The 17,881-nt window shown below is 37.5% G+C and overlaps 1 protein-coding gene across 1 annotated transcript; it reads right to left on the minus strand.

The window, feature by feature from the left end:
- Positions 1–851: 851 nt before the first annotated feature.
- On the minus strand, positions 852–16,461 carry LOC104887515 (flowering time control protein FY). The gene is made up of 18 exons (XM_010672167.4): positions 15,861–16,461; positions 14,706–14,797; positions 13,147–13,215; positions 12,827–12,931; positions 12,331–12,426; positions 12,174–12,256; positions 11,950–12,021; positions 11,779–11,876; positions 11,538–11,597; positions 11,403–11,463; positions 11,230–11,317; positions 10,984–11,047; positions 5,603–5,681; positions 4,849–4,938; positions 3,042–3,130; positions 2,206–2,711; positions 1,547–1,798; positions 852–1,244 (listed from the first exon to the last, which is right to left on the minus strand). The coding sequence occupies exons 1-18, from the start codon at positions 16,258–16,260 to the stop codon at positions 1,173–1,175; spliced, it is 2,376 nt and encodes a 791-aa protein (XP_010670469.2). The 5' UTR covers positions 16,261–16,461; the 3' UTR covers positions 852–1,172.
- Between the last annotated feature and the right edge of the window lie 1,420 nt (positions 16,462–17,881).

The raw sequence follows: 17,881 nt of genomic DNA on the forward strand, positions 1-17,881 counted from the left end.
AGGAGATTTCCAAAATAGAAACTAAAAACTCCATAAAAGGGTTTGAGAAAATCTCATAAAGAGATACTAATTTATTGAACAAAACAAGAAAATGAACTAAAAACTGAAGATAAAAGGGAAAAAGGGGCTTACCATGGATGAAAACATCCATGGAGGCAGCCCCCTAATTGATGAAGAAGGGGTAAGAGAGGCTAGGGTTTTAGAGAGAGAAAAGGAGAGGGGAGGCTATCATCACCCCCTCTTGTAGTTGATCAAGTGTTCATACTAGAATAATAAAATAAAACTACCAAAAGATGAAAGCATTTAAAACCACTTAATCACTTTCGTAAAATTTAAGATCTACTTGATCTTTATTTAATTGCAACTATTTAACTTTTACATTATTCAAGTACCTGCTTTTGACCATATTTTATTAATATATGGAAAGAAATGTTAATATACACTAAGGCATCGTTTGGTTGTATATAGGAAGTCATACTTCCTAGGAAGTTATTTTTTCCATGTATTTGAAATTCCTAAAAAGTGCAAAATCGTGTTTGGTTGATAATGGGAAGTAGAAACTATGAGAAGCTCTACTTACCTAGGGAGACCTTGGTAAGTAACTTCCTCCATTTTGGAGGAAGTAGAACTTCCTAGGAAGTGCAAATTCCCATGATTTTGCCAACCAAACAACTTCATATAATTCTACTTCCTAAGAATTTGCACTTCCCATGATTTATTTTGTCAACCAAACAAGGCTTAATATTTTGATAGATTCATTCCAAAACATCAACTTTTAAAATTCTCACTAATTAATAATCAAATAATAAGTGTTCCGTCAAGCTGATGTAATTTAAATGGTACACATGGAATAATCATAAAAAATAATGATGAACAAATATGTAAAATGGATTTCAAATATAGTTTGTCGAAACATTAATACTACACATCATACACCCGACTTTGAACGGCGTAAGAAACTGCTTAATAGTCAACAACCATAACTTGCTTTAACACCCATCTGATTCTTTACAATCAGTTGCATCATCCTCTAACTAGATTAAAGTCAAAAAGGTCCATGATGAGTCAACCACCAGTTGCTATCCTTCCGCATGACAATGTAGAGAAACAGATCCATAACTCACTACAGGCTTCACGGCTAACCATGCTCATTCATGTCTGCATCAATAGGCCTACTGTTGTGTTTGCTGTGGAGGCGGACCAGGTGGTAAAGGGGGCGGTGGCATACCACCTTGATTAGCAGGCTACAAATACACAGAAGACCAACTAATTAATAACACTTAAGAGACGGAAAACAAACATCTTAGACGTAAATAATAAGTTCTGAAAGCAGTTGCCGCATCAAGAACTTTACAATTCAATTACATAAACAAACATCTCAACCATAAACACATCAGTTGGTGGTAGTTGCTGCAGTTCCAAGTTTGTGTTCTAGTATTACGACTTCACAAGGTACAGGCGTTCACACATACAAAGGGGAAAAAAAAAAAAGCAAAACCATATGAGGGCACAATGTAAAGAGTATCTCAAACATGTATTGATGTACCTGATAAGGGCCAAGCCCAGGCATCATGGGCATTTGTCCTCCTTGCGGACGGTTAAATGCACCTGCTGGTGGATACATTTGTGGTCCACTTGTACTTGGTGGGCCCTGCATATTTGGCATCCCATTTGAGAAACCTCCAGCAGGAGGGGGCATTCCACCACTATGAATGGGTCCTGATTGCATAGGGTTCATGCCCATATAATGCCCTTGTTGCATTTGTGGAACCATTTGATTTGTAGCATTCTGCATTCCCTGGAAAAGTACACGAGCTCATCAGAGGGGTAAACCATATGTAGCAACTACAAGTCTACAATTAGTGAAAAGGAACAGGAAAACCTTGGAAAAGGCAAAATCACAAGGGAAGAAGAAGCAGAGAAAGGAAACCTCAAGCAACACTCCCACCAAAGAGAAATTTGGGAGGAAGAAAGATAGTCAAAATGATAAGAGTAAGGTGCCGATTAAAAGTAGTGACAAGGAATTCATGTGAACTCTATCCCATTTAACACATCAGCAGCAAGTTGGAACACCAATGTGCCGAAGAACAGAGAGGAAAATAGCAAATAAGCACATTGACGGAACTCAATGACACAAACCTGAAAAGTAAAGAATACAAATGGGCCTTCGTATACAAAACAGCAAAGTCAAAGATTACAACTTACCATTTGACCAGGCATTGGCATTGGAACTGACGTGGGGGGCATTGGCATGGATCCGGGACCTGAAGATGGGATATTAGAGGACATATTATGTGGTGGCATTTGGGGAGGGGGACGAGGCATATGAGGATGTGGATGGAGGGGCATATGGGATGGATGCTGTAGCTGAGGTATATTTGGAGGAGGCTGTGGGTATGATGGCATTTGTTGGGGAACCCCCTGTTGTTGAATTTGCTGAGGATTATGCTGATATGTTGGAGGTTGATTGGCAGGGAGCAGAGAAGGATGTGGCCCTGGTGGCAAAGGAGGTGCTGGATGAGCCTGCTTCTGCTCTCCCTGAGAAGTATCAATTGATGAGTTGGAAAGTGGCATTGCAGCTCCTACACCGGGAATTGTACCTTCATTTCGTGCCAGTCCTGGTGGAAAAGATCCTGGCGTTGTTGGGGGTTCCACCATAGGAAAATTCCCCGCTGCACGGTTAGCAAAAGCAGGATTTTGTTCACCGTAGCCTGCCGAAGAAAGAGAGAAATCAAACACTGCAGACTATAATGCAAATCTTAGTTGCTTCCCTCTTTCTCTTCTATTATTCTATGAGGTGTGATGATATACCTACATAAGCGGGGACTGGGGAAGAGAGGAGCTGATAAATTATTGATTCTTTTAAATCCATGTTTAGAAAGAAAGAAAAAATAAATTGTGTAGAGTATCCAAAGCTGAAATCAGTAGTACGTCAGGTTCCGTAACCACCCCCAGCCCACACACACGACACCCCCCCCCCCCAAAAAAAAATTAAAAAAGAAAAGGAAAAAAGAAAAGAAAGAAATTATTAAGGTAGCAACCTTGGTTGTAGCCAGTAGTAAACTTGTCTCGACCAGTGTCCCCTGGCCTATTTCTGCACCAAAATTTTGTTGTGTGATCATTGCTCCCACTGCATAAACAATTTGAGAAAATGAAGGGGATGATTAGAGATGATCGCCATCATAAAAAGATGAATAATATCCATCGTACTAGCTGCAGAAAAAAAATGAAATACCATATATTGGCATTTCACTTGAGGGATTTTTCTTTACGTATAAGCATCACCCCAGCAACTCAGAAAGTTAGACTCAACAAACATAGTGATAATCCTATATTTGACCTTCTGCCAATTGATTATGGGCCAAATGAAATGGAATTTTTTTTTTTTTTGCATTTATTGAAATGATGTGCATATTTTTTTTACCATGTGCAACTTTTTCATGTGCTTGCGTTTTTTCATTTATCAGAATGTGCATCCTTTCAATGAAAGCTAAATTTATGTTTCAAGAGAAAGTACTTTCGAAATCAAATATGCATATGACCCATTGCTTCTCATTTTGAAATTTCTTATTGGATGTCATCCCATTGCCAATTAATGTCCCATGAAAATACCAGATCCTATGAGCCTGCTTCAAAAGATACCACATATCATAATATAAAAAAATAAAAATAAAAAATGAACCATTTGGCAAGTAGCTGCATTTTCTAATCTGATTTTCCTATTATCTCAAGTAACCTTGCTGTTTCGAAATGTAGCTGGAGGAGTTTACAATGGTGGCCCAGAAGCAATAGCCTTCTCCGTTTTGCTACTATTTGGTACACCAAAATATTAATAATTACCCACCAAAAAAATGAGCTACTTAGTAAAGATATTTCAGTCATCTTTGAGAAATGTTGTGATTATCTCAAAAGTGCACCACAATTAAGTGACAATTATCTATAAACAAAGGAAATAATCATCTTTCCAATGCCTGAAGGTTCTTGTTTCATGTGAATTGTTAAGCACAAATTACTTCAACTTCTAGAGTTGAATGCATGCCGTGCGCCAACAGCGTTTATTGCGAGGAGCCTAATGAAATCAAATGAGCTGTTTGTTCTTGATTTTATTATTCTTGGGGAAGGAGGGGGGGGGGGTGTTAGGGTGCATTATTCAATTATACTTTAGCACTTGAGAAAAACAATTAGATCTTTTGATCGGGCTTTTTTCTTCATTACTAAATTCAAAGCATGTCCCTTCTACACGTTGACTTGATACAATCAAATTCAAACAATTCTTCATTGAAATTCCATCCCAGATACTCTCTCATTCAATTCTCTTGTGTTCAAATTGAACCCTCCGGTCTCCAGTGAAAGGTCACCCAAAAGTCCGTCTTATTCTTTTGTGTTCAAAATCAACTGTCCAGTCTCCACTGAGAGTCCATCCAGAAGTCCCTCACATTCTCTTGTGTGTGCTTTGTGCCCTCAGCCTATAGGCACTCTTAAATTTGCATTTCTTGTGCATGGCTCCCACTCTTGCCACTAAATAATGAGAGTGCGCTGTATATTTTGACCCTCAACATGAATCAGCTTGACACAACTAATTCTAACCCTTTCTTGACTGTGATAGGCCCTGGCTGCAGCACTATTTCACCACCAACTCTTTTTCTTTTTGCTTTATATTTTCTCCAGGGAGGGGGGGGGGGGAGGACAAGTATATCTGCAGTAAATAGTACACCTAGTACTTATAGGTACAGTATATCTGCAGTAAATAGTACACCTAGTACTCAATTTCTTCTTTATTACAATTTGGATTAGATATAAAACACATTCATATTCTGTAATCTTTGTCATTAAGGAGACTGAACTCACCTGCACAAAATATATCCAACAGGATGCCAAGCAAGGTCCCATACAGCATTTTCATGAGCATTTGGAACTTCAATTTGTGGAGTTTCATGCCTGCATTCAAGATGTCATAGGAAGAAATGAGATCTATTATTAACAATAAGTCAATAAGAACTTTTGACCGACTAAACAAAAACCACTTCAGTCAGCAATATTCAAGGAAAACAAAGTCTAATTTGTTTCAATGTCACACATCATCAGAAAATGTGCCTCAGACCTTATTAAAGGGAAGTTTATCTCATGCCAAAACTAATAAGGGCATTCTGTGATTGTATAGTAAAGCAGCCCTTCATCATTTCATATCAGTCCACACAGACAGCCCTAAGCTGATTTCTCCAGAAATAAGATAATTTCAATTTTCAGACATTTTATACTTTTTCTAGATGAATCCTTCCTTCTTTAAAACTACTGAAGATGGGCAAGGGGAACAAAACCCTCATACCTTTTGCAATTTGTACAAGATCACTGTTATATGGTATTAAAACTACAACTTATTCATTTTCTTTCTTTATATTTACTGTTTCCTCTTCTCCTCCCACCATTGTTTACTATCCTCGTTGATAATTCCTTGTATAAATAATGCTTTCATGGATGAAAATGATGCTTGTTTCACTAAGTAACTATGTATTGGCCAATTTTTCTATAAAATTTTGTTAAGTAGCTGTGATCCAACAAGCCAATAAAAGATTTCATCGTATTGAGCAGCAAGAAACATTACCCAACAAGCCAATGAAAAATGGAGCCATCATAACTTCCACTGACAAAGTATTCTTCATGAAATGGGTGCCACGCCAATGCTGTACAAAGGTTAAGAGGGACAAGAAAAACAAGGAGAAAATGAAACCTTCAGTGACACTGCTTCTGCAGGCATTTCATACAATAAGGAAAATCAGCATAAATTATCTAAGATATTGGCCACATATGCAAAACAAATCCCAAAATTATTTTCTTTGTATACATGGAGATAATCAGAAACTACCTAATATTATACTCCCTCAATCTCAATATATTTTGCTCCCTGGCAAATTTACAGACATATAAGATGAGTACAAAGTAAAGAAAAAAGGTTGGTGGGTGAGGGTGGGTGGGTCTCATCTTCAGAGAAAAAGTACATAGGAAAATACAAGTATACAACCATGTAAGGATGTAGTGAATAATTTGGGAAATTCCAAATAAGAATATGGAGCAAATAATCTGAGACAGATGAAGTAAGAAAATTTAAAGTACAGAGGAAAATATAGCCATGAAAGGATAGAGTGAATAATTTGGGACATTCCAAAATGGAAAATGGAGCAAATCATTTGAGACGGATGAATTAAGAAAATTGACAAATTGTTACTCCATCCCTTATTTTTTGCCCCATTTTCTTCTATACTAAAGATGACAGTGAGGGTACACCACATTACTCTCACATACACTACATCTGGAATCAATAATCTCTTATCAACTTCAACCAACCAAAAGTTCAAAAAATAAAGTTAGCCCCAAAGAAGCAAAAGGAAGGCGACAGGAAGAGCTCCCTCCCTCACAATTTAAGACGCCACATTGAAATTTTAGATTGTCCCAAGTAATAGGCTGCTTTCTATGTTACTCTAGTAATTCAAATGAAACACTACATTGGTAAGTGGAGAAGTAAAAAAATTTAGAAAGTGAAGTAAGTTTCCGCGTTTAGCTATATTCCCATAAAATGACTATAAAACAAAGTTCAATATGTTATATAGGGACGTGCGAAGTAAATTATCGAAAAAGAACTTCCTAAAATAAGTAGGGTTTGCTGTTAGATACCGCACGTATTTACTCACAACCGCCCGTAATTCTTTACAAAAACGTCTATACTATCGCTCTCTTGCCAAGTTGTCATAACTCATACCCCCCTTCTCTCAACTACCACCCTCTTCCTCACACAATACCTCTTAGCATCACCAATATCCCACCGCACCACCATTGAAGAAACGCCAACACTGCACCAGCAACACCATACATAAACAAAGAAAATTTTTTATGGCCCATACAAAGAATCGCCTAGAAATTCTAGTTTCAACATGGTGGAACCTTCCACATAGTTCAGTTTCACCACAATGGTACTAAAATCTGCAGAAGTTCCATATACGGGAACAAAAGCTTTTTTCTTGTTCATGTATGATATCGTTTTTGTGATGGTACAGGGTGGTGGTCTGATTGTGCGGCGGTAATATACTGGTCTTGTGGTGATGCAACAGCCTACTGGTGGTACCAAGGTGTGATGGTACTAAGGGGTAATGTGGTTGTGAAGAAGAGAGGGTGGTAGGGGAGCGAGAGTATGGCAATTGAGAGGGTTAAGTAAAGGTAGATAGACTTTCGTTAAAAAATATGAGCGACCGTAAGTAAATACAGGCGGTGTTTAGCCTCAACTAAAAACATATTGCTTGGCCTTCCCTCACCCAATCTATAGACAACTTCTACCTCACCCTTTCCCAACCGCCACCATTCTCACATTTGCTCAATTACCGCCAACATCACAAAGTCCTTCCGCAGTTCTGCCACCAGCCCCACCTTTAAATCTACCCGCCATCTTTCTCTCTCTTGTGCTATCTCTCTGCCTACTGGTCTATCATTGTTATGAAGTATGCCTGCTGCAAAACCTACAACCACTGAGAAGTAACAACCCACTTTATCTGTTCCAATTGGACCACCATGGAACCTTCTGTGTCAACTTCTACCACTCCATTGTTGGCTGCCACCCTAGAAGCTTGCTGGACCAAAATTATTTTCGCAAAATATCTGTGGGGATGAGGATGATGAAGGGTAGATGGTGCGGGGGGGGGGGGATTAAATTAATATAAATCCAAATTGCAGGCCGTATCAAATGGATAGGAGAGGGTAGGGTTCCCCTACAAACCTTTCGCGCGAAAATTGATTATTGTGCCTATACGGTTCGTACTATCTATGGGGTATTGGGTATTAAAATTTGGATATTTATAGACGAGGAATAATAAGCCTTTACTTGCCTTGTCTTTCTGTTTCGATCCAACGATGGAACAAAAAATGACAACCTTTTTCATTCTTTTTTCCATCTAATGAATTCTAATTTTTAATCCCATAAGGTTTAATAAAAATTCAATTCACCTATTAGTTAGTTTCTAAAAATATCATTACATGTTATATGTGAGTGTGTGTGCATCTAACCATGCCAATTGCAACACACACAATTGATGTGATAACATTATAAACTTCAAAGAAAATAACCTCTAGTTCTCAAAAAGTAATAAAATGGGTAAAACTTATATATACACACACACACCAAAGGCAGTTGCTAATTGAATTTTCAGATTGATTCATTTTACACTATAAGATACAGAGGAAAGAACAAATACTTTCCATAGAGTAAAAAATGGAGCAAAACTTCGTACAAGCGGCAGCGGTACTAGCAAACCTTTTTTGGGGGGAAGAAAGAAAGTGTAATACTCCCTCTGTCCCATAATACTCTTGATATTTATCAGGGCACGTAGTTTTAGATGATAAGTATACACACACACACCAAAGGCAGTTGCTAATTGAATTTTCAGATTGATTCATTTTACACTATAAGATACAGAGGAAAGAATAAATACTTTCCATAAAGTAAAAAATGGAGCAAAACTTCGTACAAGCGGCAGCGGTACTAGCAAACCTTTTTTGGGGGGAAGAAAGAAAGTGTAATACTCCCTCTGTCCCATAATACTCTTGATATTTATCAGGGCACGTAGTTTTAGATGATAAGTTGTTTGGTTATCAATTGTTATTTTATTGAAAAAGTAGATGTGATAGAAGTTAGTACGTAGTAAAAGTAGTATTATTGTATTCGGTGGAGACTGGAGAGAGAGTATGGGTTAATGGATAGAGTTGGTATGTAGTAGGAGTGGTATTTTTTATTTGGAGGAGATAGAGTGTGGGCTAATGGATAAAAGGTAGAAGGATTAAATAACAGTGGATCATATCCAAAAACAGAAGTATAGAGAGTATTACGGGACAGATGACAATAGGAAAGTGTAAAGAGTTTTCTGAGACGGAGGGAGTTACAGATATCCAAAATAAATTTTTCACAAAAAACTCTGCGTTCAGACCACCTATACTACCACCCTTCAACGTAGTGGAGGGTTCGGGAATTTAATTTTGGGGGTACGAACGTACAACAAACAAAAAATAGGGGGAAAAAGTTTGCATAAATATTTTAATACAGAAGTCATACAACCGAAATATCCATAATATGCAGTCAATTCCTAATTTAATTGATAAAAATTAATCGATTGTCATGTTTGCCAAACATACAATCAAATAATGTGGGAAGTTATATGAATCATATAATCATACAAACTTATCAATAAATATTGAACAATTTAATCTAGCCCTAAAATGCTAAATCGCTATAAATAAATTATATTCGATTCCAATTTCATTTGGTCACTAACATAAATCAAATTATCAAATAAATAAATTATGTGGGAATTGATAAAAGATAGTCATGTACATACCAATTGCAAAACTGAACAATTCAATCTAGCCCTAAATCCCTAGAAGTAAACTATATTTGATTTCAATTTCAATTACTCACTCACTAACGAATGATGTCTAACAATTTACATGTAAACATTCAAATAATCTATCTAGCATATATAGAGTATGAAAGTATGTATAATCAAATAGTTCAGGCTTTGTTTGGTATTAGTTTGAGTTTTCATTATTTGTTTTTCCAAAACTGAACTGATTTTAAGTTTTAGTTTCAAATTTTATCAAAATCAAATCAAAGAGACGGTTTTTTCTATCTTCTATTTTGTCTATCAGTGCATGAATATATTTTCTCTGTATATGTTTTTCCTCTCCCCCCCCCCACATGCTCCTCCCCACCCACCATTTTTTTCTCTGTATATGTAACATTGTTGAAATACTCCTCCACCTCCACCATAACACCAACATTGCTCCACCACCATTACCCAATGTGATTACCTCAAATATCAAACATTCCCCTCAACCCTTCAAAACCCATTCTCAAATGATCCTCGTCTTCGGCGCTTGCACGGACTCCAGCCAATTCTTCAGCGAAATCTCCATCCGGATCCCCCACAAATGGCAGCAGCTTCACTTGTGATTTTTTTTAAAAAAAACGGGGGTACAGCTGTACCCCCATGTTCCTCAATACGTCTGCCACTAACTGAGCGACTGAGCTCAATCTTTAGCACAATCCTATTCAGCTGCATCCTCCTCAGTGTTCATCCCAGAAAACCACCAAACTCATGGAACTTGCAAATGCAAATCCCACAAGTGCTTACTTGATATAATTATACTGGACACACTCCATTTTTCGACCAAAAACATTGAAAAATTTCATAAAAAGGCTGAGCCCAACACCTCAAGATATCCTCATTAAAAACACTAGTAGCTAAGTCTAGGTAATATGTCTCGTCCTCCCCCTTCCCCTCCAATTTTTCCAAGAGCCTCAGTTACTCTTAACACTCTAATAGCCTCTACACACGGAACACACCCATGTCTGACAGAAGACACGATATGAAAACCTACTAAAACCTTATGTATCAACATCAAACATAGCATTTCTTACATTCTTTCACAATAATGTTCCAATATATTCAATCAGCAGCGGGCACTTTTGCAATGAAATAAAGAAGTTGCCTATTCCCCAGTTGGAAATATTTAAACAAACCATAGTAACCATACCAGAATTTTAGCATACCAATCAACTAAAAGTATAACACTCCCTCTATCCCATTTATATGTTACAGTATTCTTTGTAAAATGTCCCAAATTATGTGATAGAAGGAAAAGAAGATAAACTAAGAATGTAATTCCAAAATTGTCCGCATTGAAAAATGTGGACCAAAATCCGACTTGTATTTTTTCAAGTTGTTAAAGCATATTTCGCAAGAGCTTGTATTACATAATTAAGTAGCTTCAGTTTTTTCTAAAAAACAATCCTGGATATCATAGCAAACACGACTTTGTTAAGATCATATTAGAAAGTACCATAAGAAATTTTAAGAAAAGTAATGGTTTGTGTTGAAGTGCAAGTCCACCAAAAATTATATGTAGTCTATGCTTGACTATTTTTTCGAGAAAGGTTATCCCTACCAGTAACATCCTTCCTGTGGCCACGAAATGACTCAAGCTCCTTCATAGCCCTTATATCATAAAGCTGCCAAGAAAAATATAATATTAGAAGTCCCACAAACACAGAAGGAATTAATGCATCGTATATTAGGAAGAAGTAATTATACAGAATAATTCACATATTCTCCCTACCCCCCCCCCCCACCCTCCAAATGCTCCAGGAAGGGAAATAAAGTAAACAATTTCGGGAACAAATATAGTGTATACCTTGATTATTTGATCCTTGGAAGCAGTTAGTACCCAGTTTCCGTTGTCATTCCATTTGACACAGAGCACAGTGTTCTTGTGACCATGGCTGAACAAAACAGGCAATATTAGATAAGAAGCTCTATTTTTTAATTTCAATGATACAAGTTCCAGGAGTAGGAATATTTACATACAATGAGGAGAGCTCCTTCCCACTCTTAGCGTCCCAAAGTTTCACAAGGTTATCTTTACCACCTGAGCAGAAAACAAAATAAGCATCTTTGAATGCATTGGTACAATTGCAGTAGAGATCTCACAACTAAACACACCTGAGACCAGTAAAGACTTTGTAGGGTGCCAATCAACACTCTTCACATCCCAACCATGGCCTGCCTGAGTTCAACCCACAAATGCAACAGTCTTAGGTTACTTTACGCACAACAGGATACATTAAAGAGAGAAAGAGTAATCTTGCCACATGAAATACGCAGTAAAGTAATCCAAACTATAGAATTCTCATGTAAGGGTTGACAGATTACTTTCCAACTACAAATATACAAAGCACATTACCTGTTAATGACTTCTCCTCTTGACACCTCGCAAAATCCCAAACTTTTACTGTAGTATCATCAGAGCAAGAGCAGAATTTCAGGTCTGTTCTACAGAAGCTGTTACAAATCCCAGATCCCACATTAGAGACATTACTTACAACTCCAACACTTAAATCCGAGAAATATTTACCTCAGATCCCGCACTGATTCTTTGTGAGCAGAATTGTTGGCCTTGACATTATTCATATTATTCTGCCAATACCTAGCAAAAGCCCAATTAAGAGCACCAACATCAACAATCAAATGAATCAGATATACTCTTTCCACTATAAGAGATGATTTTGCAGGATTGTTAGAAAACCTGTGAGAAAAATAAATTACTTCCAAAAAAAGGTTATAAGAGAAAGTAATTACTTTATTGAGCCTCCATCATCCCCGGTAACCATCCAATTCTCATTATGACTCCATACCATTGACCTGACTGCTTGTTCATGAGCCTGCACAAACTACAAATCAGAATTGTCTTTTGCTTAACAAATCAAAAAGATTTCGCAACTACAGTCAAATATACCTGAAGGATCATTTCAAAGTTGAATGATTGGCCATTCCAGAGAGTAAATTCACCGCTTTGTGAACCTGTAATTAGACGCCTTCCATTGGGGGTCCACTTTTATAGCAAGACAAATCAGAGCACAGTGTAAAAGTAAGTAACATTGAACAGACTTCACATTTAGGGAAATGTGCAACTAATCTATTACATTTCAAAGATGATTTGAAAATTTTCAAGATATAATCACTTGACAAAAAAATATAAAAGAACAGTTTTTATAGCATTTATGAGTTGCAGCCTGCAGGCTGAAAGAGCAGAATGCATTACTGCGTCAAAGTCAGTGCAGAGCAATGCTTTCATTTTCCCAGTCATCATTCTGAATATTGAAGACCTCTACTTGAGCTAGTTCCTTGTTACCTAAGCCTTCCAATGGTTTTCAGACAAAATACATTGCAGTAGAAGCATAACAAGCCCTGAACCACCCATATACACACAATGACGATAGCTGCAAACTCACCAGAACACGATTAATAGAGCATCTGTTTTTGTTCAAAGATGTGTGAACAAATTTTGCTGCAAAGCTTGTCGATGGATTATCGGAATAAGCAGCCGGTGGTAACAACTGCACCAATCACAAGAAAAAGCAATTATGTGAACTAACAACCATGTTTGTTCGGCAACTAAAAATTTGGCATAAAGAGTTCCCTTTTCTACTTCTTGTAAACATTCCATAGACATCTAGTGAAAATAGTAATAAACAACCTTTTTCAATAAATTGTTGGTAAACTAAAGCATATTCCATATTAGACATGAAGAAAATGCAAAAAGGCCACTGACATCAATAGCTGCTCCAGGGGTAGGTTGCAATATTGTTCGGTCCCTCGCATCACGCTGCGACATGCGAACCTGTAAGCATTATGTCCAAGAATAAGTTAGAGGCACTCTGAACCCAACAATTAAAACTCTCCCGTTCCGTTACAGAACGGCCGTTCTGTAACGGATTTTGGATTTGCCGTTCCGCGAAATCCCGTTACGGAACGCCATAATAAAATTCACGTACTTCTCGCCGCGTTGCCCGTTCCGTAACGCGAACTCGCCGCGTTAGAACGATTTTATCCCCGTTATATCCGTTTTTTCAAACATTGGCCAATTTTATATTATGATTTAATTATATAGTTGAGGAAACATGATATTCTATCAAATTTGATTATATTATGTTGTAATAATGCTTCCTAAACTAAAAAATTGCAATTAAGGTTAATACATTTAATGTGATTTTTTTAAAAAATTCACGCCGCGTCGGCCGGAACGTTCTATTTCGCCGTTACAAGCCGTTCCCGACAACGCGACGTTCGCGAACGCGACGGAGGCATTTTTTCCCTGCGTCTGAACTTGAGACCATAAGTGTAAGATCTGTAAATAAATTCAGCTAATCCTCTTCAAGCGGTGAATCAGGAATTCAAACAAGCAGGCAAAACTAAAACAATTCAGTGAAGTAAAAACAAACAGTCATGACATAAAGCACCATAGAACATTCATATATTTATGATAGCATAGCAATTCTATATATTGCAGGAATTTGAAATCCTGCATGAAATTTTGCTTGTTGATAAAATAAAGAATGCATTGCTAGGTTCTAATTAAGCTTCAATCATACAACTATTTTCATTTGAAGGAGCAACCTATACTGAATTAACATTCATCAAGCTACCCTGTAGATCGTGTAACCTCCCCCACCCCCAATAGCAGAAAAAAGAAAAGGCAAATTTTTTTTTTTTCTTTTGAATATCTTCTAATTTTTCTGTAAAGTGAAAGTTCAAAATATAAATATGGATCACACAGCTATATGTTGTCATGAGAGGACAAAAAGAAAGATTAGAAATCTTACTGAATATCTTTTCCTGCATTCTTAGAAAAACTATTCAGGTACAGTATATAAGAAACGATTGTCATTACAGCAACAGACTTCTTGTCAAGTTTTTGTTTCATATATACATTCTAACATTTCAAAGAAGAAAATCATACTTTTTAGACTATTTGTTCTACCTATTCATTTCCTTTTTATTAGAGGATAGTAATATATCAAAAGGCTTCACAAATCACAAGACATGGAAATAGCACAAGCATACAAAAAATACAGGGAAAAAACAAGACAAGTGGACTAGAATTTAAAGTTGTCAGACTCAAAAAGATAGACAGAAAAAATAACATCTTATGGGAAAAACAGTGAGGGCAGATGAGGACGAAAGACAGTAGTTTAGTTACTATGTTCGCAAAAAAAATGCTTATAGAATATGACAGGACATTACGTAGAAGCTCGAGTTACATTGAGGCTGTAGGTTTATAGATACCACCATGTCAATTAGAGATACAATGTTAAACTTATAATGAAATACCTGAACATAGCGGACAACCGTGCTCGTATAATCAACAGCTCGTCTTTGTGTAAGCTTTCTCATTCTTTTTGCCGCATAACTATCACCGTGAGCTAGATAGAGCAAGGCGAAAAGAGACTATATGAGATTGATTCTGAAAGACACACAGTCCTCAAGCAAATAATCTCAGGTGATAAAATAACAATTGATCTACGAAAACTGAAAAGAACATGCAGTGAGAAAATCGAACACTTTGGATGAGTATAATAACACCTCCCTTAAGTCTTTAAAGATTAATTATCAGTTTACCACCTAACCTAATATCCCTAATATAATAACAATAATTAAGCTTATTTAAGTACTACTCTTCATTAAAACAACTAAACTTAGACAGCCAATCTTTCATCTATATTCTGAAAAATTACAGTCCACAAAATCATAAAATGTCTACCCACTACCTAACACTGTAGTCAGACCTCTATGAGGGGATAACAACACGGCGAAGACAAAATCACCTTCCTTTAAATATATACCAAGGCCAAGTACAGGGAGAGAAAAATATCCACAAGTAACCAGTATTTAGACATTCGTATTCTGCTTCTAAAGGAAACTGGTAAATAAGCACTAAGCAGGGAGCGCAATCAGAAGGTGCACCTGTCCATAGGATGCAGACAATGCACGACTCTCAGCTACATCCTTGTGTAGCTTCTACTTCTTGAGCAGGAACTAAAGAGGGGGATCTCCTCCGAGTAAATCCAAATCAGGGTGAAGAAAAAACTCACCACTCATCCCCTCCTCCGGTCCTTCCCCAATTCGGATACTTTCCTACCTAATTTATCTCAAACTTAAAACCCCCCTCCTCCGCAAAAAAGCACGACAATAATACCCTAAACCCAAGCAATCTAATTCTGGCATTCTTATTGAAGTGCAGGAATAAAATCTAATTGCAGCAAAGTTCAATTGTTCATACCAGAAAATGAGAAACAACTATTGTTAAACATATCTCAAAAATTCATAAAAAAATAATCAGAATCTATCAATAAATAAACAATCCAATTCAATCAATTAAACGAGAATTTCTGAATCTGAAAAATCGAAACGGCATTGCATCCTTAAGCGGTAAATTCACGAGATAAAAAAAAAACATAATAGGAGAGAGAAATTTAAGAAAATTACAGTCATAAGGATGTTGTTGTTGCTGCTGTTGTTGTTGTTGTTGTTGTTGGTGATGTTGTTGTTGGTGTTGTTGCTGCTGTTGTTGCTGTAGTTGTTGCTGTTGTTGTTGTTGTTGTTGCGGGTGGTGAAAATCGGGAGGAGGAGGAGGGAGATTAGGAGCAGGAGAAGCGGAAGGAGGACGCATCATTGAAGGAGGAGGTGGTGGTGGTGGGCCCCTATGGAAGTCCATGCCAGGTGGCTGTTGGTGCTGATGCGGCGGAGGTGGCCCGTGTTGAAATTGCGGCGGAGGATGCATGTGTGGTGGTGGCGCGTGTTGAAATTGTTGCGGTGGTGGTGGTTGTTGGTGTTGTTGTTGTTGCTGTTGTTGCTGTTGTTGCTGAGGAGGTTCTCCGTACATCATTGTTTTTGGGAGGGTGTTGGAGAGAGAGAGAAATGGAGTGGAGAGAGAAAGCGGGAGGTTTAGGGTTTTAGAGAGGGGGTGGTTTTAGTTCGCCATTGGAGATTGTTGCTGGTTAATTGCTCTACCCACTTCGTCTATACGAGAAAGAAAGTTGTAAAACTCGTAATCAGCCGTTCAGCACACTGTGGTCAGTGTAGTGTTCATAGAGCTTGTCTCGATTACACATACCACTATTTCGTGTAATCTTGGAAAATACAAATTTCATTCTATCATGTATTCGGGTGTATTAATATGCATTATATGAAACACTCAAAATTATTTCCGGTTGGAAATAAAGCCTCAAAGTTAGTCATATTCTTGGAGTATTCTTTTGTTTGTTTTTGTTCATGAAATACTCAAGTCTCACATGGAAAGAATATAAAGGTCCCACCTTGTTTATATACCTTTATGTTCCTTTAACTTTTGTTGAGTAATGGGCTAGAAGAATAGCAAACCACACGCGCGTGTGCTGGGCGCGGGGGTCATGGGTATGTGGCCCGTTTTATGATCTGTCTTATCTTTTTGGGACTATTTTCCGAGATTTCCTTTGCAAGATTCTCGCAATCAGTTTTTAACGGCAAATCAATTCTTGTCGTTTATGTCGCAGTCGTTTTCCTTAAACCTCTTCCAGAATAATTCATTGTCATTTTTCTTTTGCTTCTCTACTCCATATAAACCCTCATTCTCTAGTTGTAGATACACACAAAATAATTCAATCTTCCTCTCTACTAAAAAAATGTTCTCCGAAATTTCGGGCTAAGTTCAGTCACTTCATCCGTTTGCTTGTGAGTGCACACAATCAGGCGGCGCTATGTTAATCCTGGAAAGTGGTCGTCGGGAGGAAGTTTGCACCCTGCTGCGGCGAAATCACCTTTAAGGACAATGGATCTTTCCACGTCACAACATTCTCTTTTCTCGTTCCTCATATTCAAGTAAGATCGCTCTAACTATTTCTCTGTGTACTGTCTTCTTGCATGTTAGTTACAACAATCTTAAAGGTGATTTGTATTAATTTGTTGCTACGACATCTCGTCTGACCATTCATGATATGTCTAAGATTGAGTCTCTTGAGGGGAAAAATTATAAACGTTGGGTTGTTAGGGTTAGGTTTTACCTTGAACAAATTGATGTGGCTTATGTTCTTGATGATCCTGTTATTCCCTCTTATGAGACTGAGAAACTGGCCTGTGAGGCCAAATTCGCTAAGGATGACTAAACATATAAGGGGATGTCACTACACTATATGTCCAATGCTTTGCTTGATTTACATGACTTACAGCCATGCTAAGGACATTTGGGATACCCTAGAAAAGAAATATGGTGTTGACGATGCTGGATCCAAACGTTACTCTATTAGTAAGTGGCTTAAATTTATGATAGATGATGAGAAACCCATTATTGACCAGGTTCATGATTATGAAACCATTTGCACCAATATTGCTGTCGAGGGTCTTTGTTATTTGTGAGTATATCCATGCTATCGATCTTATTAAGAAACTGCCCCCTTCTTGGAAGGACTACAGGAACCAACTCATGCACAAAAAGAGAGAACTTACCTTTGAAAAACTTGTTGGTCATCTGA

The sequence above is a fragment of the Beta vulgaris genome, chromosome 2 (assembly GCF_026745355.1).
Source record: "Beta vulgaris subsp. vulgaris cultivar EL10 chromosome 2, EL10.2, whole genome shotgun sequence".
NCBI lineage: Eukaryota > Viridiplantae > Streptophyta > Magnoliopsida > Caryophyllales > Amaranthaceae > Beta > Beta vulgaris.